The sequence below is a fragment of the Cystoisospora suis genome (assembly GCF_002600585.1).
Source record: "Cystoisospora suis strain Wien I chromosome Unknown contig_2116, whole genome shotgun sequence".
Taxonomy (NCBI): Eukaryota; Apicomplexa; class Conoidasida; order Eucoccidiorida; family Sarcocystidae; genus Cystoisospora; species Cystoisospora suis.
The window spans coordinates 4,771-26,309 of NW_027154915.1; the positions used below are offsets into that span (position 1 = coordinate 4,771).

The following is a 21,539-nucleotide window of genomic DNA, read 5'->3' on the forward strand; positions in this document are numbered from 1 at the left end:
GATATAAAGTGGCTGCGAATGCAGTACTTTGTCTGTCCCACTCAGACAATTTTCCGTCCATATATTTTTCTGTATCAGCGGTTCGCGTGTGCACACCAGTGGTGATTAATATAGGAGCTCTCTGCAGACTGAACGATAGATCTGCCGTTGCGAGAGAACACTGGACGTGTCGGCCGCTGCCTCGCCATCGAAATGATCTCCCTTCTGAAAAACACACTTATTTCCGCCTTCGAGGCCATAGTGTCACGGGTCAGCGATGACGAAGGGCGACCACACATAAGACCCCGAAGGGCCGGATCCGGAAGGCCTTCTTCATCGACGTCTGCCTTCATAATTGGTGTACCGGTTGAGAAGCGGTGCTCTTGCAACTATGCGTTTGCAAGGATGGATCTTCATCCCAACCAAGCCAGAGCCCTTAGCCACGAGTAGGGCGTTCGAAGCAAAGTGACAGTCCAGCAGTATACTACAGAGTTGGCAAGTGAGCTTTTCGTGTATTCTTTCTTCTCGAGAAAATCGCCTCGATCGTCTTTCCTTCCACGACGCCTGAAACCGAGATGGTAAAGACGTTAATTGTAGTTTAGTGGAGCACTGGGACGGAAGCCTGCAGAGCCGATACTGCCAATGAAAAGCCGGTCTTCTCGAGAGCGATTATATAAACGGAAAAGCTGTGAGCTTCCTAACACAGTGCACTTACAGTCGTCACCACTTAGTGATGGCTGCGGCAGTTCTTTTTTGATGATAGCTCGACCCGAATAATTCCGGAGGACAAGCCCCGATACAAACATGGTAGCCGCGCACCCAATGGTGCCCGCAGTCTCCATTTCATCTACACGGCAACGACTGCTCCAAGCAAAAAGAATGCACAGCACATTTCGAGTGCATTTTGTCTCCGTGCGACAGCTTCCAGAAGGTAGAGCAACCGCCAGCATGCCGATCCTTATCGGGAAACTAGACACCTTTGGGAAAGACAGGCGGCCGAGGATCTGTCCCGCCAATTTTGCGTTTGCCCAGTGGCTGAGGAAACGGCACACGGCTTTTCGCATTCCACTGGCGCCAGCCACACTTGTTTGCTGACAGGAGACAAAAAGGATTCGATGTACGGCGGTAGGGAATGGTCAGTGGCAAGGCGGGCACGAAGTAAAACCGCTTGGTCGGGTGTGGGAATTTCGCCCGGGCTGTCCCTAGAGATATAAGATCTTGCATGTACTGGAGTTTCTCCGATCCTGATGTACAAACAGGCAGGCACGGGAACGCTGGGACGTGGGGTCGGGGCGAAGACGTCCCGTGCTTGGATGGAGCAGAGCACATAGTCGCATAGTCAGGACTATCGTTCTTCTCCGATCTCGCCAGCGACCCAAAGGACATCTACGGAATTTACACTTCGGCTGAACAAGGAATGCTCGCGAACCGGTGGCTTGTTGGGAGCCCTTTGCGGCTCAGCGGCCGTAATTTGCTACGTGCGTGAAGTTGCCTGTGCAGACCATGTCAGGACGTCTAAGTCTCATGTAAGACTTTGCGGGTGCTATCAATAAAACTCGATTCTTCCCCGCTTGAATTCCAGGGAGTGGCAACACCCGGGCTGCCACTTGGAGGCTTTCTTTCGTGCACTGCTACGACTGAACTGCTGAGGCGGAACGACGGAGGTCTGTGCTTACGACGACCCGTAATCGGCAGGGCCACACATGACGCGATAACTGAAAAACTGCGCTGACGCAGTGAGGTCTTTACGCCTTCTCAGTAGTCATCTGAGCAACGGCGCGGCGCAGGTGCCATCGAGATGCCCGGGAAAAATGCGAAGCCGTTTTACTTGCCCTTACCCGCTTGATAGCTCATGAGAGACTTTTTCATTTGTGGACCAAGAGCGCGCTGATAATGCCAGTCCATGATCTCCCATTTTAGCTCGTCGATGTAGGGGCGAAATCCACTCCGGTCAAAATGAACGCGGAACTTCGCAAACTGCCCTTCCCTACGATACCGAAAAGCCATCTTTCATGATAAACTACGGAAAAGTCAAAGAGTGAGTGAGTGCTAACTCGTGTGAACGGCCGGGCGGGCTCGATTGGAAGTGCTTGAAGAAATCTGGAGTTCGGGAAGGAGGTTCCACCCGCGTGAAAAAATGAGGCGGCCACCGGCGTCTTAGACATTTACGAGACCACGCAACACGAAGATTCGCGGTAGAAAAAAACAGAACAACTCCATCCACTGTGAACGGCACGAACAGCGCTCGCCCGCAGTCAAATAGTGAGAGAAAAAAATTTTCTCCCCCGGCTCGTGAATGTCGGGGGATCCTCGAGAGCGTTAAGGACCGCGCCCCCCGGCTTCTCCCGGAGAGTTCTACCACCACCAGGAAAAATTACTATACACAAATGACACCTCGATAAAAATATCAATACGATCAATTCTCAAATCATTTCGCTGCCCAAAACGGATTCATTCGGCTCCGGCTTGTCCCAGCGCCGCCTGCATCGGCCCTGCATGCGTCCGAGCTGCCGATTGAACCCCATGATGAAAGTAGTTGCCCTGCGAAGAAACTGATGGTGTCCTCGGTTTCTGCAGTCCCAGTGACACGTGACCCCCACTAGACGCCACACAACCGAGCTATGGAGAAACGTCTCCGGGCCGGCACGTGGGAGGAGCACCTGCACACTTTTTTCCCTCAAGGATATGTAACCAACTATGGCAAATTTCTAAAAAAGCTGAGGGTATTACGACATAGTGCGCTTCCGACAAAACGCGCATATGGACACTAGTGGACCGGACAGGGGGATTTGGCCCCCAGCAGTGAAACATGTTCACAAGTCCCGCTGTCCTTACACAGCTCAACCGTACCCGCCCTTTACACACATATCGGCGTCACAAAATGTCTTCTATAAACAGGCTCACGAGACCATCACACAAAAGATACCGTCGTACAGTCCGGATGCCAGATGACCTGCGCGGCTTTTTTTTTTTTTCTACAAATGAACAACTCCATGAATTCCCGCAAAAAAAAAAAATTCGTTTCTTTTCCACCGGCTGCTTAGCATACCGTAATCACGAGACAGTGCACGAGGGCACCTGAAGAACCACCAGAAGGGAGGACCTGGCGGCACCCTTGTGTCCGTGCGAGGGCACAGGTCCACAGACAGCACAAATTGCTCGCCAGACTCTTGCCCCCCAGTCTTGTTTGATAAAAGATTCATCGAAACCTCCTGTGCAGTGCAAAAATTGGTGACTTTTTAACGATTTCTAGAGGAGTGATTCTGCGGAAGGGGTCAGTCTGAAGGAGGCCTCTAAGAATCCGCTCGATATCTTTCGGAACATGGGAACCCCGTGGCGAATTGTATTCAGGTTGTGCCAGAGCGATGCTCTGCAGTGCTTGAAGCTTGTCGTCCGCCGAACCAATGTTGAAGGGAAAAGACCCAAACCACAACTGATGCAGAGTCACTCCGAGTGACCATGCGTCTCCTAGAGGCGATGGATGCCCACGGCTCATCGCTCTCTCTGGCGGCAAGTAGTTTGGGGTCCCCGGGCCTTCAATACCAGCCCTTAAAGTAGGGACATCGTGTAGAGGAACTGGCTCAACGTCAGCCATATCTGAGAGAACTATATTGCCGCTACCGTCAACGACAAAGTTCCCAGGCTTGATATCTAAATGCACAAGACCGAGGCTGTGTAGCCGAGCAAGTGCACCGATCATCTGTCGTGTGATTTCCATCTTCACATGCTCTGGAGGTTCTCCTTCAGACAAGACCTGGTCGAGGTCAGCGACAGCGTGAGGAAATAGTATTGCAACATTCGTCAAGCCCCGATCGTTAGCAAGAGGTGTTACTAGCTCTAAATTGATGATACGACCTGTCATGACTGGACTCAGCAGATGCATCTCGTTGTAAGCTTGTTCCGAATCCTTACCCAGCAAACGAGAGACTTTCGTCTCGACGTGTTCAACAAAGTTGCATGAGGCCTCCGCGTCTTTCTTCCACAACTCCTCCTTAGACAACTTCACAACTTCCTCAGGAACGCTCCAGCCTGTTCCTACACTCGAGAATCGGACGAGAGGAATCTTCATGGCGTATTCTTGTCCGCGTTCACCCATGACTTTGAAGACAACACCGTTGGAACCTGCCCCCAGAAACTCACGCCGTATCAGCCGATACACTAACGACGCTGTGGTCCCCGGATGTGTCAGTCGGATTTCGAACTTGCCTCCTTCCGGAAGAACAGACTCAATGGGCCTGATTAACGCCTCGGCATTCTTGTTTATGTGCTTCTGCAAGTTTTTAGCAAAATCCGCCAATTCAAGCGCCGCTGAGCGATCGGTGATTTGACATGCCGCGGCAGGGAATCCTTGACCCATGAAATCGCTGACATTCCTGCTTGATGAATCCACATGTGAACTACGCGACGGTGCCTGGCCTGATATATTTGATCGAACAACGGCATCGTAAATCGGACCGGGGCGTCCCAACGGGCCCTGTTCCTCTCCATAAAATCTCGTGAAGATGCGACCCCTCGGCCCGAAAAAAATTGGAGGAACGGCTGACGAAGAAGCAGACGATAACTCTTCACGTCTTTCGGGATGTCTGCCCTCACTCATTCGTGGCTGGCCCGGACCTGGGACTGGGGGCCTATCACGGTTTCGCAGCGCGCTGGCAGCTCGCCTCCATGCCGCACGGGCAGGTGACACCGGTGTAGCGGAGACACTTGTAAGAAGTTGGTGATCATAGAACAGGGTGAGGAAGGAGAAGTCCTCGTGATTTATCACACCAAGAAGAATAGTAGAAAAAAAACCCAGGCACCCAAGAATGAGCGAGAAGCTTGCACCTGGTGGGGGCGCCATGGTTAAGCAAACAGAGCAAGGAAAAAAAAAACCTGGCTGATACGCCACTACCACGCTTGCAGTCTGAGACCAGGCTGCATCTTTTGGCCGCTAGCCCTCGAAAATTTGAATTCCTCGAGCCGGAATCCTGGGGGATTTCTCTGGCGATGTTCGCGTCGATCAGTCCTCTCTCTCAGGGGAGATGTTTGTGGTCGTGTCGAAGAGAGTCGACTGAAAGACAGCGGAACAGCAAGGCTGTCCCACAAGGGAGTCCTCGAACGTAGACGCGCGCAAACAGACAGAAAAGGTGTATGAAGAATAAACAAGAGGACCCAACCAGGAACCAAACAGAACGACAGACCTTTTGACAAACTCACGCTTCCTGTCTTGAGTCGGAGCCGTCACGACCTGGTGGTCGTTGTTCCACGCTGTCGCAGGGAGCTGGAAAGCCAGGACATGACTTGAGAAAAGGCCCTCTGTTCGCCTGTCATCATTCCCGTCAGCGGGTACACTCGGCTGGGAGTCGGCTAGTACTTGATTGCATATCGCCTGTCCCTTCGCCACCCGGTGTTCTCGTCCGCCCGGACTGTCAACGCTCGTTCTTGTGTTCGGACTCGGAAGGTGAGCCAGCCGCCAGTCACTTCGCTTTCTCAGCTTTCAAGCAGCCCGGAGTTTCAGCCCGCGGGGCACGTCTTCTTTACCTCTATTGGACAAAACGAAGCCTCTTACCTCTAAAATCACTGGTAGAGCGCAGCGTGCCCTCTATCTCAGACGACGGGGGGACACAGTGGAAACGGGTCGGTGGGTGAGGGGGGGAGAATGAACTGAGGACTCGCTCCAGATTGCTTCGTACTCGACATGCCTTCCGGACTGCTGCGACCGACTGTCCTTCGTTAAAAAAGAAAAACGGAGTCACTAGGCGTAGTGTGAACTCATAGGCAGCCCCGGGTTGGGGGTTGTCTCGTCTGAAATGTCCGGACAAGGAGATGATAAAAAAGACAAACAGGGACCCCGAGAAGAGAGTCTGTCTCTTGGCAAAATCGCACATCCTGTCTTCAGGCGAAGCTGTAAGGACCTTAATGCCGTTCTCCTGCGCTGTCGCACAGACCCGGAGAGCCACGAGATCTCTTGAAAGAACCTCCGTGTCCGTCAGCGGGTTCGTGCAACAGGGAAAACAGTTCGTGTGCGCCCAAACGTCGGCCAGTACTTGACCGCTGCCAGATCGCCTGTCGCGTCGTCTTCTCGCCTGCATGGAAACTTGTGTCAGTTCCTGCCTTTCCTCTGCTTATCTCTCCACGAAAAGAACCTCGGCGCTACCGGTGCGCAACAGTTGCGTGCAGGTGTCTAGTCACGCAGGTTCGGTGGTCAGGGTGAACGGCCCGAGACCCCCCGCTGGTATGAAAAAAAACTAGGCCCATAAGGAACTTTTCCCAGCTCCCGTTTGTCATTCTGTGGCCTCACCACTGAAACGGAAACACAATGGCGTTTAATGCCTTGATACGTCGCAGGTGTTCACCTAGGATCTACTCCACCGTCGAAGTCGCACCACACCGCTGTGCACTAGGGACAACATCCTAACAACACCCACTCTGCTCTGAGGCCTTCTGCCCTTTGCTTGCGCGTTCTACGCCCCTTAGTGACTATCAGTCCAAAACGAACCTGGGCAGCGGGGCGTATCACAACAGCTGACCACAGTTTCAGGGAGGGCCGGGCAATGTCAGCGACTGCAGGAAGTATGTACAGAAGTTGTACGCGCCCACGGCATCTACTGTCCAGTTCGGCTTTGATTGGCTGTCTTCTTTTTTTCAAAACTCAAACGTGGCCACGCAGAACGTTGAAGTGTAGATCCTTGACAAAGCAGAAAAGGTGTGAGGAGTCAAAACAAAAAAAAACCACGGCGCCGCAGTCCGTCCACGAGAAAAAAGAGCCGTTTCTCTTCTCTGCCCCCCCATCCGAAAGAAATACAGCACAAACAATACAACGTCCGCAAAAAGCACGCACACTGGACACGCTTCTTCGTACCAAGTGCAACCAGTCGCTGTTTATAAAGATCTACTATCTTCAGAATCAGGCCCCGCTCCTTGGCCATTGACAACGACTATTACTACCAGCGAAAAGAAGGGGGAAAACTCTTGGATGAACTTGACTCCAAGTTCAAAGCCACGATCACTTGTTGAATTTCTGCTCTCTCCCACGTCTAGCTCCCCTCTCTACCTCCCACCCTAGACCCTTTTTAATATTCAATCAGAAAAGTCTGTACTTGAGACTTCACTACAACATCGACTAGCCCGTTTCTTTCTTCAACCTCACGCACGACAAACGCATAGACTCTCAAGAAGTCCTGAAAGATCCATAACGACGACAAAAAAGAAAAAGAAACTCTGAAACAACCTTCCTCCCTACACTAACCAAGCAACAACAAAGGGCAGTAGAAGAGGCCAGTTCTTAGACGCCGTAGACAAATCACCAGATAAAGTGAATCAACGCCGGGAGGCGACGAAATCGACAATTTCACCTTGGTGTTTCCGTATGCGGCTTTCTCTCTGTCTTCCTCCGATACATCATGTGGGCTTTCTCTTCTTCACATCTCTAGGTATGCCTACAGTCGATTTGAATGTTTTTAGACATTTATGAAAGACAAAGCTAACTCTGCGACAAGATCCTTCACCGAAAAGGGATCCCTGCCATCCCGTCCCAGGAAACGTTCATATGTCAGTCCACCGGAGTAGACGTGCAAGCAAGCAAAGACGCGAAGCCCTACTGCGTGATGTAGGCATGCATCTATTCTTATTCAAGAATACCAACTCGATTGTACGCAAGAATATGTTTCGCATTGACCCAAGGATGATAGCGTCTGAAAGCTTCTGAGACATCCTTTCCTCCGTAGTCCAGAAGAATCCGAGCACCTCCTGGATGAAACGAAAGATACTGGGTTATATCATAGACGTCTCCATCGAGTGCTACCCAGATGTTCTCTCTGCTTTTGTGCCTGGATAACTAAGAAGAATCGACACCACAACACCACCGACAAACGCCATGTGCATGCGCACGCACTTCGGAAAAGGGAAACGGGGAAAAAAGACTCAGAGAGACATAGCAAGAAGAGGATTTGACTTGCGAAAGAGACGGTTTATGATATGCAGATGTACTCCCTACCAACTTAATGATACATAGGTGGAGGCACCTTTCTGAAAGTAAGAAGACGTGTCTGTCTCTCTCGTAGATAAAAGATCTCTACCGACGTGCATGCACAATCTAAACGGTCATCCTACATCTGCTCTCACATCTCCGGAGAGATATATAGTCTAGTGTGACGTCGGTTTCAGAAAAAGATCACGCAGTAGTAGTAGCAGTAGGAAACAACCTACACAAAATATTCCAGCGAGGATGATATCCTAACAGCCAGCTAGTGTAGAAAGAAAAAAGATATATGAGAAAAAGCAGTTAGTGTCAATGAACAAGTGAGACTTTGTGTATTGAACGAAACGATTTTGAATCTCTTTCCTGTCTTTTCAAACCCTCTGTAAGTGAATCCTAAAATAGCCCTGCATGCTCCCGCAGCCTAAGGCGCTATCTCTTCCTGGTGTCAAACGCACATGCACATCTTGAAGTACAGGCCAAAATCTATTATACACATATTTCTACGGTTACTTCCTATACTAGAAAACTCTGTTTCAAGTCATATACGCCTCTCCATTCTTTACTCTCTTCTCCCGACCTTCCTCACTCTCTACTGTAGATACACGAGCTGTTCTTTTCAAGAGAGCCTGCCACTTCAAGTCTTCGGGCCTTAAACCATTGTCTCACCGAAGTGAGAGAGTCTCTAGACGGAGACTGCTCAGGAAGCAGAAAGGAAATGCCCACCCGTAAAAGGTTATCAGATATGAGAATGAGAAGAAACTCCTCTCTACCTGATTGGCTATGCTATTCTACACATGTCGATATCCCTTCTCCTACCCCTACTAAGATGACAACGACTGGACACTCTCTACAACCATCTTTGAATCAGCAGCAGCAGCAGCAATGCAAAGGACCAAAGTTGATCCGTCCTTACTTCCTCAAGAGATATGCGTCGGACAGTTTCTTCACCTGAAAGAGAAGACGCCGCCCCAGGTGGAGTGTTCTTATTGCTAGCCATAAGTTCTCGAAACCTCGCCTGGCCTGCACCTAAGAAGAACATGCAGGATAGCAACAGGAAGAAAAAGAGAAGAGACAGCTATTCACGGGAATGTATAGAAGATCTACCACTGAAAGAGGCAGGCCAGTGTTGATGTGAATGAAGAGAAACAGAGCTTTTCGCTCATCCTCACCATGAAAGACTCCCCTATCTCATAAGACGAAGGGATGACCAAAAAACGAAATCCAGATGACTGATTTCTCTTAACTGAAAGCATGCGTACATGCATGCACGCACTGACTTGATAGATGAAAAAGAGCAATGACGGCGTCATATAAGATATGGGCACTAGACCAGAAAATCGATCCCGCGTTCGTAATCGTGACTATTCTCAGCTGTCTAGACACTTGACTCAACAATGTGAAACGGAGAAAACACATATTCAAACCGATAGTTGTCCCATACAGGGACGATACGATAGTAATGCTGAGGAGAAGCAGATCTAAACATCTACTACTTTAGGCGGCATGAGAAAGTTCTCTCAGTTCTGAAGAAGCAGTTTCTTCTCTATCCAGTCTGTTACGCCAGAGTTCTCCTCTCTCCATGAAATCTAGGATGTGTTGAGCAAAGACCTTTACACATGTGCATAAACAGGAAGAGACGAAACACGTATACTGAAACAAGAAGAAACTTGAAAAGTCCTTGAGGTCTGTCCTTAGAAGCTATTTGATCCCTCAGATCCCAGACACGTCTAGACAACGTCTCCTGTTGACTTACAGCCAGATGGCTAGCTAGCCAGCTAGCTACATTGTACATGCGCTCTCCCGTAGGTGTTCACGTGTGAATTCGGAATGCTTTTCTACGGAGAAGATTCTTGATGTAGACACAAAGTAAGAAAGCCATGCACAGTATGTTGAAGCTGACTACAACCCTCTATGGGAGAACGACAAGGATGAATGTCCGCTACACTGTGGACAGATCATACGGGGGAGAAAAAAGTACAACCTCCCCAAAAATAGGTATCACGGTGCTTCGCCTTCATATACACACACACATATATATATATATAAACGCATCTCGGTACATATAGAAGGAAACACCGCGCGCACATGTATCTCTGTCTATACATGAATGTATCTATATACGTAGTGAGAGATCGCAGCGTACTTCCATAGCCAGCTGGGACGACAAGGGAGGATGAATTGCCGGTCTTTTTGACTTGTCCATTCTTCTTCTTAGAAGATGACTGGGTTCCCTCGTTTCTTTTACTGTCCTGCTCGGAAAGATCTCCTTCTCCAGATGACGAAAGATTCTCTTGCATTCCGCCGTGCCTTCTTACGGCTTTCATCCTCTCAGGAAAATCTGATCCAGGCGGTACAGTGATCTGAGGGGGAGGTGTCTGTACACTTAGACCAGCAAAAGCTCGAGCGAGACAACTACTAGAAGAAGAAGTGACGTCTCCGGTGTCTGAATGCTCTTGTTCTAAGTCTCGGCAGACATGCGATGACGGAGAATTGAATGAACTTGGAGAGTCTTTTTGATCAGGAGAATATACCGCCGCTTTTTCTTCACGAGGAAGATTGACACGGGACGATGGAGGTGTAAAAGGAAGATGAGGAGAAAAGAAGAGAAAAGCCGGTTTAGAACACGCCGAAGTCGGCTGGGCTGAAGCGAGATTAGGAGGACGAGGAGGAGAAGAGAGATATACCTGAATATGACTTGGGGGATTGCTGTGCGGCGAATGGAAGAAAAGAGATCGGAGATCAGTCAAAGACGTCTCTCCGTGTTCTTCTTCTAGATGTCCCTGAGGAGACAAAAGACAGTGGAGAGAGACTGAAAGGAGAGATGAAGAAGAGAAACTTTCTATCAAAGAGGAATGAATCTGAAAGAGAAGGAAGAACAAGCTCATCCCACAACATAGGCCTAACCCCTACAACATCTGGAGAAAAAATCCTCTTCGTCTTTCCAAGATTGGCGAATATACATGAGTGTACATACTATACAATATGTGTATGCATACATATATATATGTGTATAGATATACATACATACGTATACTATATCGTGTATGTATGTATGCATGTATGCATGTATGTATATGCAGCGTGATGCAGCACATCGTGCTTGTTGATGTTCCCACATATATATATATATATGTATACATACGGTCTACATAGCATAAACTAGGGATAGTTGTTTGCTCCAGAAAGAAACCTTGGCAGTGTAGATGACTGAGCTTGGTGCCAACATGATGACATAGGTGTCGCTCTCTTTGGGGTGAATGAGGGGAAGTAGAAGATTTCCCAAGGAGATGAGCATCGACTCAGAAGATCCAACCCGTCAACCGGAGGTGTCCCATGTCCCTCTCTTCCTTTTTAGTCCACCGATAAAAGGCCATACATTTGCATGCTGGACGACGAGATGTAAAGAGCTCTCATCCAGTGAGGCATCTCGCGGTTCATATGAGAGAAGAAGAGATTTCATTTTCATTTCGAATTCTTTGACAAGATCTTCAACCAAACTCCCATCTTGACGTTGCCATACATAAGATAATTTTTCGAGGGCACGGAACGAAGAAGGAGGAGAAGTCGCAGACGAACAAGTTGGTGAGAAAGACTCTGGAGAGGCCCCACGCTTCCGCTGAAGAAGTGTGACAGAGAATTTCCCGGAGACCGGAAAGACACAAGAAGAGGAAGGACAAGAAAAAGATGATGAAGATGACGAGAAAGGCTCCGCCATCTCTGGAGTAGCCATCCTGAAGTATGTATAGCACCTGGCGGGCGGTGAAGATCATAGACAACAAGAAATAGACAGCTGCTTGCCTCAGACAGCTTGCGGAAAAGTCTCGGAAATGGCTGTCTACTCTTCAGTTCTGTTAAAGATTCATCAACAAGACTGAAAAAGAAACTGTGAGGCTGTGTTCTTCCGTCTCCTCCTCACCAAAGGCGAGACGTACTGAACAGCTGGTCGCCGGACCGCCCGTCGCAAACTTCCACACAACCGCTCTCTGAGAAACGGAGACCGTCTCCAGGTTGAATGGGAACTGTACAAAGACAAGCCGTCGCAAACGAAAGAGAACGCCTGTCCAAAGAGGGACGGAAGTGAGGAAGAAGTCGGAACAACTGTAGCTCGCATGAAAAAACAACGGTACGCCACGCTACTCGAGTTAGCGGCGCCGGAGACAGATGGACTCAGATATGGACGACGACGAGTGAAGGGACCTTGCGTCACATACACCAGCAAGCAACGGGAACTCGTGGTTTCTTTTCGAGGATCCTCTTCGAGACAAACAAATAACTGTCTCGAGGTGAAAGAAGTCCTATTGGATTTAATGGCGGGCTCAAGTGCCCATTGAGACAGATGCGTTTGGTCTCGAAGACGCATGCAATGACGACGAGCTCGCTGTGCGCATGCTGCATGGTGACCAGCAACGCCGAGAAAACCTAGGAGAACGAAGTCCTGGCTACTGCAGTAGGTCACCGTTTCCTACCTGTCGGTCATGAAGCTCATGGTGCTGCAATTTGCCCTTTAGATGGCTCCAAGCACTCCGGTAAACCTCTGGAGCCACTCTAGGACGGGGCTTCGATTGCAATGATAGTGTCATGTGTCGCTGCGTATGTGATATTGCTGTGGAGAGCCTTAAGGCGATAGATACAGTTGTGGCCGGAAAGCGTGTTCCTCTTCCCGATGAATAGGTTCCTTGTGCACTTGGTTGGCAAGTAGTAGGCGGGACATCCTCTTGATACTATAAGAGGGTGTGTCGGTTCATAGGTATACATATATATATATATTCGTGTAGGTACCGTATAAACTTACATGCTTACATGTTTGCGAACAGCTCCCAAATGTACATGCCTCACATCTACAGACGTGTATCTGTGCCCATAGACAGAGAATAGAAAGCCGCGATGCCCTGCCGCAGCGGGCAGTACCGCGCTGTTTTACATTTTGAAGAGGATCGTCATTCCGCTTCCACTGCACAAACACTTTAGAGTAATGACACAGTCCAGGACTTCTTTTTGGTCCCCGTAGGCAGCCCGGCGCGCGTTTCCTTAGATCACTTGTTTTCGTTGGAGTGGAGCGTACGGCTCTTCTTTCGGAGTGCTATACCACGTTTGGCTTCTCAGCACAAACAGTGTAGTCTGACTACCGAAAGGCGCTATCTTTCCGTTCTTGGCCGAGCATCGCTTTCCCGTTGTCGCTACGAGTTCCGCCTCCCGCTCCTCGAGGTTTTCCCCGCCTGCGGGCTCACGCGCCAGAAGTCTGCTGCACCCCTGTGCGCGTGCAAGACAAGCGACAAGCTACACAGCACTTTCGCTCGCAATACTGGCAGCTGCTGAAGAAGTCGCCGTTGACTGGCGCCACCAGTGCCTCTGTGCATGTACACGTAGCTGGAAAGTCCCCACGGTGTCTCGCGCCCCCTGGGCTTGAGATGCATCTGGCGCCCCTGTGCTGGTGTGCAGTAATCATTGACGCATAGACAGTTTGACTTCCCTCTAAGGGGCGGCCTGCAGGCAGGAAATCACCTTTCTTGCTGTCATTCGGCGCATACCCATGTTTTGTGACGATGTCGCCGTTCATCCTCGTACGAGATCTTGAATCTGCGCCAAGGGATGGAAGCGGGGACAGAAGGGCTCTCTGCACCACACGAGGGCTAGCACTTCCTCCTGGCGTCGCTGTCTTCAGATAAGACATAGTGACATATACTTTATAATGTGGTTCTGCCGCCGTTTTGAGTGCCGGGGGGCTATGACTCCCCCTGGATTGCTGCTAGCTTGAAGGGGAAGTCCACGCCGCTTCTTCAGTTGACGCATCGGTGGAAAGAAAGTCGCTGCTTCTGATTTTTTTTTTCTCCGGATCTCTCACCCTTCTCACTGATCCGCTAGAATCCACTGGGTTGTAAGACTGGATATGCGTCGCGAACCTATCCCGCAGTGACGTTGAACAAGCAGACGGTCTGCATGACTGACTAGTAGTACACGCACCTTCGCGGAGCTGGATTCTCGTCCTGGCAACGACTGCTGAGGGGGACACTAGGTACGTGTGATTCAGAAGTCCGAGGTGCCATCGGTAGGAAGACATTCAGGCTTGGTGAGGCAGGTCACGGCCTTTGAAGAAAGCAGTCAGTGCGTAGGGAGCTCTTACCGATTGTGCTTTCACGCACGAGCCAGCTGGGAAAAGCAGTCTTGCTGGTGCTTTGTCATCCCAGGCAGTTTTCTAGCGGATGCTAGCAAAAAGAAACCGGCACATACGGCTAGCGACCCACAACTACGAGGCTTTGCCTGGTGTGACACACGGACAAACACTGGTGGGATATCCTCGTTAGAATGGAGGTGCAGGATGGCGCAATGGCACGCTCAGCCTACAGGGGAGCTGCTGTATGTAAAGAAGATAGACATAAGAACGCTGACGGCTCGAAGAGGGTTGGTCAAAGCTTGAAGTGTCGTGGCGGAGCTTCGGTGGCACGCACCCGTACCCAGGGGATGTACGTACGACCGACACCCCCCCGTCTACTTTTAAATACCTAGTCTACTCCCAGTTATTTCTGAAGGAGAGCAAAGACTCAGGGGTTCTCGGCAGTGCCAGCACCGCGCCATCTCACCCTGAGACCTTTGTTACCAAGGAAACGACGAGGGGACCGTTAGGTTCAGAGCGGTGGCGTGTGTATCGACGCGTCCGCCCGTCCTCACCGAGCACCATGTGGTGTCTTGGCTATCTTTCCACGATGTACCAACTAGGAAGGGCGGTCGCAAACACACTATCGTGTCGTCACATGTTGAGCTGTCTCTTACCAGCTCACACAATATTAGACGCACGCCAATTGAGAATGTGAGGGGAACCAGAGCAGACAGCCAAGCGACGATATGCTCAAGAAGTCAAGGGCGGAGAACTCCTGCTGCAACTGCCGTTGGTCAGTACGGTCTCTCAGGGCCTTGTAGTGTCGCTTTTGAGACTAGCCGACTGACTTCTCTAAACCGAGAAGAGATTTTCGGGAAAAATCCAATGCACTCTTTCCGGTGCTAAGTTTACCCTACTACAGCCAGCGGTGACTTTCGATATCAAGGGTGCAGACGCCAGTTACCGCCTGGAGAGACGGTTGACGAAGCGACAGCTATGAAACATTGCTTACCATGTTTTTCCTGTTTGCCCTTCTTTTTATGACTCTGTCTGAGTGTCCCAGTAATGATCGGGGCCCCGCTTTCTTTCCACTCCGGTTGCCTCGTGCCAAGCATACACTGCGAGTACCACTGCTGGTGACGTGCCCAGCACCGTTCACCGAGCGGGTGAGGAAGCAGAGATACCTCTTCTTTTTTTCAAGTGCTTTGACGCTCGCGGAAATGAAATTGAGAAGATCAACTGCGACATAGGCACAGACCACCTCTCTTCTGCCGGTACGCTTTCCATCTCGGCTGCGGACAAAAGAACAGGCAAATAGCGAGCTACTATCCCCTCCTCTGAATTCTGCATGAAAATGGACGATTGCGATTGCTGCCACTCGTCCTCTTCGTTCTTGTCTGTATCTCCCGAACCCCAGTCATGCTATAGTTCCCCTACCGCAGGGGCCCGTCGGATTTCGGCGGATTGGCTTGTACACACAGCCCGCTTCGAGGGACCTTATTCTTCAAAGCAGTTTCACAGCAGGTTCTCCTCCCATCCTCCTACCTGCTTATCTAGCTCGCCCAGCCCGTCCTGTAACGACACCTCTCCTGTATGTCCGTCAGAAACTCAAGACGACAGCTGCAACAAGGTAAAAACGACTGGTGCCTCTCCTCGTATCTCGCCACGTTACTTCTCCTTCTTTTCTCTCCTGAGCGTCCAGTGGCGCCGGGCTGAAGAACAGAGTCTCCCGTTTCACACTTCCGGTACTTCGCATGCCGGAAACGACTATGTACATACGGACGACGAGGCGGACAGGCCCTGGGAATGCACAGTCCCCCTGACTGTATGCGAACGACTCCAGCGTCGCCCTGCAACTGCTTGTAACAGAAAACTCAAGTGTCCGCCGCAGCCTTCTTCTTCTTCTTCTACGTCTTTAACTGTGTCTTTATCTTCTTCTTCGCCTCGGTCATCTAGATTCAAGTGGGAGATTTGTGAAGTCAAGTCGAGTAATGGGGAGAGAACTCTAGATTTTACACAGTTACCTCTCAGCGGTTCTCCTCCTGCTGTCTCACCACCGCAGCAAGAAGAGAAGAAGTATGACAAGGCCAGTGGCGCGTCACTCGGGAAGCTTTTGTGTCTGTACAGTTGGAAGTTGTCGTGGACCGCTCCCGTTATTGCCGAATGTCTTTCAAGCATTCCTAGTCAGACTCTCTTTGTTCTTGCTCAAGCGAGGAGTCCGTGTATAAGAAAAGCACATTCTTCCTCCAGTATAACACCCTCGCGCCTTGGAGAGTCTTCTGTAACGACTTCTTCAGCACACACATCCCTGTCTCCAAGCTTCCATTCGTCGCCTTCTGAGGCGTCTCATGAGAGAAGAGAAGGACTGTTTCTTATCGCTCCTCTTGCGGATCTCCAGGGGCGGAGTGTCTCTACACTCTCCGGTCAGCAGTTCCTCCATCTGGAAGGGGGCCGTAAGTCTTGCCCATGCTTACTCCGTCCTTTCCGCACTTCTTTCTCCTTGGTGTTCCCCTCTTTAGGGGGCTAGTCAAGGCCTGGTCCTATTCTTCTGTGAGGGCAGTAACGAAACAGAGACTGAGTCGTTTCTATCCTTTACATCAAGCCACTCTTCAGGCTGAGAGGGGGGGGGGGAGCTTCAGCTATAGCCTTTAGAGAGTGCACGGAAGATTTGTCTGCATGCAGACCAAGTCATCTCTGTCTCTAACAGTGTCGTGTTCATCGTCTCTGTCACATACAAAAAGAGGAAGCTGTTTCCTGAGTCTGTATAATAGTATCATGTACCTTTGTATTCGGCGTTACACCCGGAAGCTCGAGGAACAGGATATGAGGAAGACTCACCACATACTCTCAGTTTCCTCGATACCTGTAGACACGCCGTGTCTTCTTTAGAGATATTAGAGTGCTTGCCTGGCTAGCCTTTTCCCGTTCCTGTCTTTCAGAACTTCTTTTGCAAGTAACGACGGGGAACTCAAAGCAGGTCTTGGGAAAAGAGCCGGTCCTACTTCTCGCAATTCACTCTAATCTTCCCTTGCCGGAGGTGAGATATCTGCCACTACTACTACTACCGCGACTAGTACTGCACGCCTTCTCACGTGGTGGGTAGACGCCTGTGTTCTGATGTATCTCTTCGCTTACACGCATGCGCAAAGAAAGAAAGAGAGGAACGCCTTGTAAAATACGAGCTCTCCTTGTGTGCTGTCGTGATGTGATAACGATCTATTTACGGAGCGTCCAAACTTCTCTCCGCTCCACGGACCCTCCATTCGAAGTTCAGGACGTTAAAGGATACATCATATACATCACACGCATAAGAAGTGGATAGCTTAGAGAAGTATCCACTTCTCTAAGCTATCCTTTGTATAAGACGAACGCTCAACGTTTGCAGGACTTGGAGACACCGTCCATCTCTTCTGAGCAATAGCTACATACATTTGATACTTGACGGGACAAGAGATTGCTTAAGTATGTTGCAGAACCTTAGAGTCTCTCCCAGAGGTGGACTCTACGGAGTGTAGGAGTGCTCTTTCTTTTCTCTCGCTCGCTCTCTCTTTCTCTCAAGACCGTCTTTTCCTGAGAAGTTTTGTTACATGGAGAAAAGCAAGTCGTTGAAACTAATTAAGGGAAGGATGCGAAAGAGCATTCGGTGGAAGCGGCGGCTTCAGTAGATGAACTGGCCACTGAGAGACGAGAGGAAGTGCCAGCCATTTGCAAGCACGCGATGATCTTACTGCCGGTCGTGCAAGTGTGGTCTCCTAGCATCCCTTGTAGATCCTCATTCATGCCATCTCATTCTCTTATAACTAGACACGTGATACTATCCCGAGAGAAAGTGGTGTACCGCCATTGTCGTTCATCTTCTTCTTTTCCTCTCTTGCGAACAGCTCACCCGCCTTTTCTCCTTTGTCGTCTCGGATCTCCTTCAAGGCACATGCATTCCCAGAGATCTCAAACTACCACCTGTAACATGCGAGAGGTCACCCCTCACAACTACTGTAATCTCTACTGTAGCCTTATCTTCTCGCTCGGGCGTTTCTCCTTCATCTGCACCCCTCGACTCCAGTTCTCCTTTCAGCTCTTCAGACGTCTCCACAAGATGCTCTCTCTGTACGACAGCAACGAGCGGAGAGTTAAGCAGGCATGGGGCATATGCTATCAAGTTGCCGGTCAGCTCTCATGTAGAGTCTTCTTCTTCCTCTTCTTGTCGCTCCCCCTTACTTCTCTCGGAGATCGGCTGGTGTTCGTGGGATGCTTACGGAAAAAGCATTACAGCTGACGCCATTCTTCAGGTGTGTATGGATAGTACTGAAGCCAATCGAGACTGCACGCACCCGTGTCTCTCTCTCTTCATATATATAGATGTATACACACACACATGTGTAGATATTTGCCTTATGAGCAGAGTCGTCCATAAGAGAAAAGCTGCGATTCCATTTCGGTACGTGCAACCGTCTATGGTTGACTATAGGTCGTTTTTAAGCGTCTGTTGCGTAACATATAAGTACTTCTCTAGGACCAGGAGAAACTTTGTGCCAGTTCGAATTAGCAAGACACAGCAACAAGCGATTCCATAAGACCTGCAGTCACCTCTTCCCTACGAAGTGAGGTAGATAGGCAGAGACAAAAGCTGTTTTCCCTTTCAGCTGCTTGCCAAGGAACCCAGAGGAGTACAGAGTCGATACAAGTTGAGGTCTGTCTCCTGTTAACGTGGATAAGTAGACTATCATATGTTCCTATTTGGAGATCATATGCTTCCTTTCAGACAGCCCGACTCGTTCGACCTGGTTGGGTTCTAATTGATGATGGCTGGCAGCTGTCCGAGCCTTATCCCTCTTATGAAAAGTAAGAGCACTTTCGTCTCCTGCTTTCTTGTCTGTCTTGTCCTTCCTTCTCTAGAGAAAAAGGCCTAAGATTCAAACAAAGCACCGTCCGGTAGTATGAGTAGACAGAGTCTGTGGTATAACATCAAAAAGACCGAGTGGAATTGGAATGGATGGGTAGCACCTGCTGTCGTTAGCTCTGGGAACCTAGCAGGTAGTAGTCTGCATGTGGGGAGGCATTTGGACAAGGAATACAGACAGGCTCCTTCCCTGGGTGTAGAAGGAAAGGCAGTAAGTGATATGACGGGGAGTTGGTGTACTTAGAGAGTGAGTGACCGCATGTAATCGAAAGGCCTTCGTGCATGCGTTACAGTAAGAAGAGCTAAGGAGAGTTTATCTTCTTCCAGCTGACTTTTTGCGCGCGAGAAGTGTCGAAAGAATTGGGAGTTTCGGCCCAGGGGTGTGTGGCGTTCCTCTGAAGAGTGAGTGTTGAGTGTATGGGATGTAAGAAAAGCTGGGCTGAGCAGTTATCTATCTAGGTGATAGAAGGAGAGGCAACAGCTTCGTCCTATCTGATTGTGAGTTAGAGTGTGTGTCTCTTTTCTCCAAGGTCCACTGCTAACTTGTCTATGCCTTCCAAGCTCACTGAACGGCTGTCTCTTGCCATGTCTCCTCAGTCCTACCCTAGGAAACACAGAGTGCGTTACTTCGCTCGATGGGATTCCGAGTATCTTCAAGGACTTTGGCAACCTGAAAGGCTTCATAAGAACTCTCAACACACTGCTATCAGCCCCTTCTTTCCCTGCAGTCTCTCACGAGGCAAATGAGAAAGCAATAGAAGAAGATCGAAAGAGAAAGGACTCCGCTTCATACAAGTGTAAAGAACTTGGTCGCTGTTCGATCTCCTCAACAGATGATAAGAAAAGTGGCAGTCGGCCTGGCTTATTTCAAGAATCTCTAAGACAGGAATCCTTTCCTTCCAGAGTACTTCTCTGGCATTGCTTACTAGGAGGCTGGAAAGGCGTATCTTTCTCTTTAGCTCATGCGTTGAATCTCCCTGCTGTGAGGGAGCATGTACTTCCGACCTTTCCTCCTGGTCAGTGTTCCTCCACGCGACAATCGAAAGGGTGTGAACTCACCTAGTACGGCCTCGCCGCTCGAGTCGCGCAGCAGCTGTCCTCGTACTTAAAAATATAGGTGTGCGTATACATAGATAGAGAGATGACTTTACATAGACTTGGATACTTCTCGCATTGTTCCTCTTTGTTTCATGCGTCCTATAGCCTTTTCGATCCCACATTCCTTATATACGTGGAAGATTGAGGTGAGGGAAGTGTTCTCGAGAGGTCTTTTCCTCAGAAAGCGAAGTAACAAAGAAAGAGGCATCTTTCCTCAGCTGAGCAGTGTGCAGCTTTTCAAACTGGTTAGAACTGTCACAAGGGAGAATCAATCATTTGCCTATGACTAGCAGTGCTTCCCCCCTTCCTTTTCTCGCGTTCTACGGGCTGTTTTCGGATGAGCTATCCACTACGATGGCAACAAAGTCCATTTGTAGAGCCATTGTATCCTGCCGCCAAAAGGGCGAGATGGGACAGGTACTTTCCGATCAGAGGGGATCAATTTAGAGGGGACGTGCTGCTGCTGTAAGACCTCTATCATTGTTCGTAGAAGACTACAGATCTTCTCTGTTTAAAGGAGGAAAGAACGATAGCGGTGACCTTTCTGGACGACCTCCGTTGTCTGTATGGTTATGCTTCATGCTAGCGGGCATCACACTGTTCTTGTCAAAGGAAGATCACAGGGTGTTTCTTTCTTCTTCTTCTAGCTTAGATAGATTGAATGATAAGCATGCATACACCGAGTTGAGTCATAGCTATCTCTTTAGTGTGACGATAAGGTAGGTACCTATCTTAAAAAGTAGGTCGGTATACTTCGTGAGTACGCTCCCTCCATCATTCATAGTTTGTATGTAGCGTTGTCACCTAGCGATGTGATCTCCCTTTGTTTCTCTTGGTGTAGATATCATTCCTGTTAGAAGACGCCTCTATTGAAGTAGCCGGGCGTATGGCGGCCCGTCAGGCTCTTTGATTGATGTGAGGTGAAGATAGTTATTCGATTATAAGCCTTGGGCGTAACCGAGAAAAGGTTGATCTGTATTTCTTTCTTTATTTCAGGCCTGCACGTAGCAGCAGCTCCGATCGATGTGTGGAAGAGAGAAATGAGCATCCTGCCTGTTGGTGCTTTCCCAGCTTTCTATGATGCGTTTTATTCATACCTTAGTCGTCTAGGTGAGGCCTAGAGGGACAGGATTGAAGAGAGTGTAGCTGGGTAGGTCAGTACATGAAGGTTCGTAAGCCCATTTGCATGCGGCATGCATGCAACAGAGTGTTTAGCCATACCTATATTGGTTGGAAGAATCCAGCCTATCTAACCTCCCTACACAGGACGCAATTCGCACATAAGGGCTGTAACTACACCAGGAGTCCTGCCTGGTTCCTTCGCTTAGTCGAGCTCCTCTGCACTTTTCTGTTACGCAGGATAGCTTCGATGTGTCTAGACCACCGCGACTTCGGCCTTACGTTTATGCCTATCTATCTATCTATCTATCTTTAATCTATCTATCTTTAATCTATCTATCTTTAATCTATCTATCTATCTATCTTTAATCTATCTATCTATCTTTCTATCT

General features: G+C 49.5%; 3 protein-coding genes across 3 annotated transcripts in view; 1 reads left to right on the forward strand and 2 right to left on the reverse strand.

Annotated features, from left to right (window-relative positions):
- Nucleotides 1-902: 902 nt before the first annotated feature.
- Nucleotides 903-6,420, reverse strand: CSUI_004499 (rhoptry kinase family protein rop32). Its single transcript, XM_068064690.1, has 2 exons — nucleotides 1,818-6,420; nucleotides 903-1,223 (listed from the first exon to the last, which is right to left on the reverse strand). The coding sequence occupies exon 1, from the start codon at nucleotides 4,817-4,819 to the stop codon at nucleotides 3,179-3,181; it is 1,641 nt and encodes a 546-aa protein (XP_067923329.1). The 5' UTR covers nucleotides 4,820-6,420; the 3' UTR covers nucleotides 903-1,223; nucleotides 1,818-3,178.
- A 148-nt stretch (nucleotides 6,421-6,568) lies between these two features.
- Nucleotides 6,569-12,536, reverse strand: CSUI_004500 (cytochrome b5 family heme steroid binding domain-containing protein). The gene is made up of 4 exons (XM_068064691.1): nucleotides 11,316-12,536; nucleotides 10,083-10,797; nucleotides 8,853-8,965; nucleotides 6,569-7,795 (listed from the first exon to the last, which is right to left on the reverse strand). Exons 1-4 carry the CDS (start codon nucleotides 11,667-11,669, stop codon nucleotides 7,586-7,588), a joined length of 1,392 nt encoding a protein of 463 aa, XP_067923330.1. The 5' UTR covers nucleotides 11,670-12,536; the 3' UTR covers nucleotides 6,569-7,585.
- A 2,160-nt stretch (nucleotides 12,537-14,696) lies between these two features.
- CSUI_004501 (raffinose synthase 1) overlaps nucleotides 14,697-21,539 on the forward strand; it is a 13,987-nt gene continuing 7,144 nt past the window's right edge. Inside the window, exons 1-6 of the mRNA XM_068064692.1 lie at nucleotides 14,697-16,486; nucleotides 16,973-17,070; nucleotides 17,915-18,319; nucleotides 18,793-18,872; nucleotides 19,528-19,946; nucleotides 21,025-21,138. Coding sequence (XP_067923331.1) covers nucleotides 15,382-16,486; nucleotides 16,973-17,070; nucleotides 17,915-18,319; nucleotides 18,793-18,872; nucleotides 19,528-19,946; nucleotides 21,025-21,138 — 2,221 coding nt within the window. The 5' untranslated portion in view covers nucleotides 14,697-15,381. The remainder of the gene's footprint in view (nucleotides 16,487-16,972; nucleotides 17,071-17,914; nucleotides 18,320-18,792; nucleotides 18,873-19,527; nucleotides 19,947-21,024; nucleotides 21,139-21,539) is intronic.

Coding starts and splice junctions, on each gene's coding strand:
- CSUI_004499 (XM_068064690.1), bottom strand. CDS start 4,819: ATGGCGCCCCCACCAGGTGCAAGCTTCTCGCTCATTCTTGGGTGCCTG.
- CSUI_004500 (XM_068064691.1), bottom strand. CDS start 11,669: ATGGCTACTCCAGAGATGGCGGAGCCTTTCTCGTCATCTTCATCATCT. Junction 10,798..11,315: donor TCGTCGTCCAGCATGCAAAT/GTATGGCCTTTT, acceptor CTTCTCTTTCAG/ATTCATTCCTCTTTGATAGA. Junction 8,966..10,082: donor CGTCCCAGCTGGCTATGGAA/GTACGCTGCGAT, acceptor TGTTCTTCTTAG/GTGCAGGCCAGGCGAGGTTT.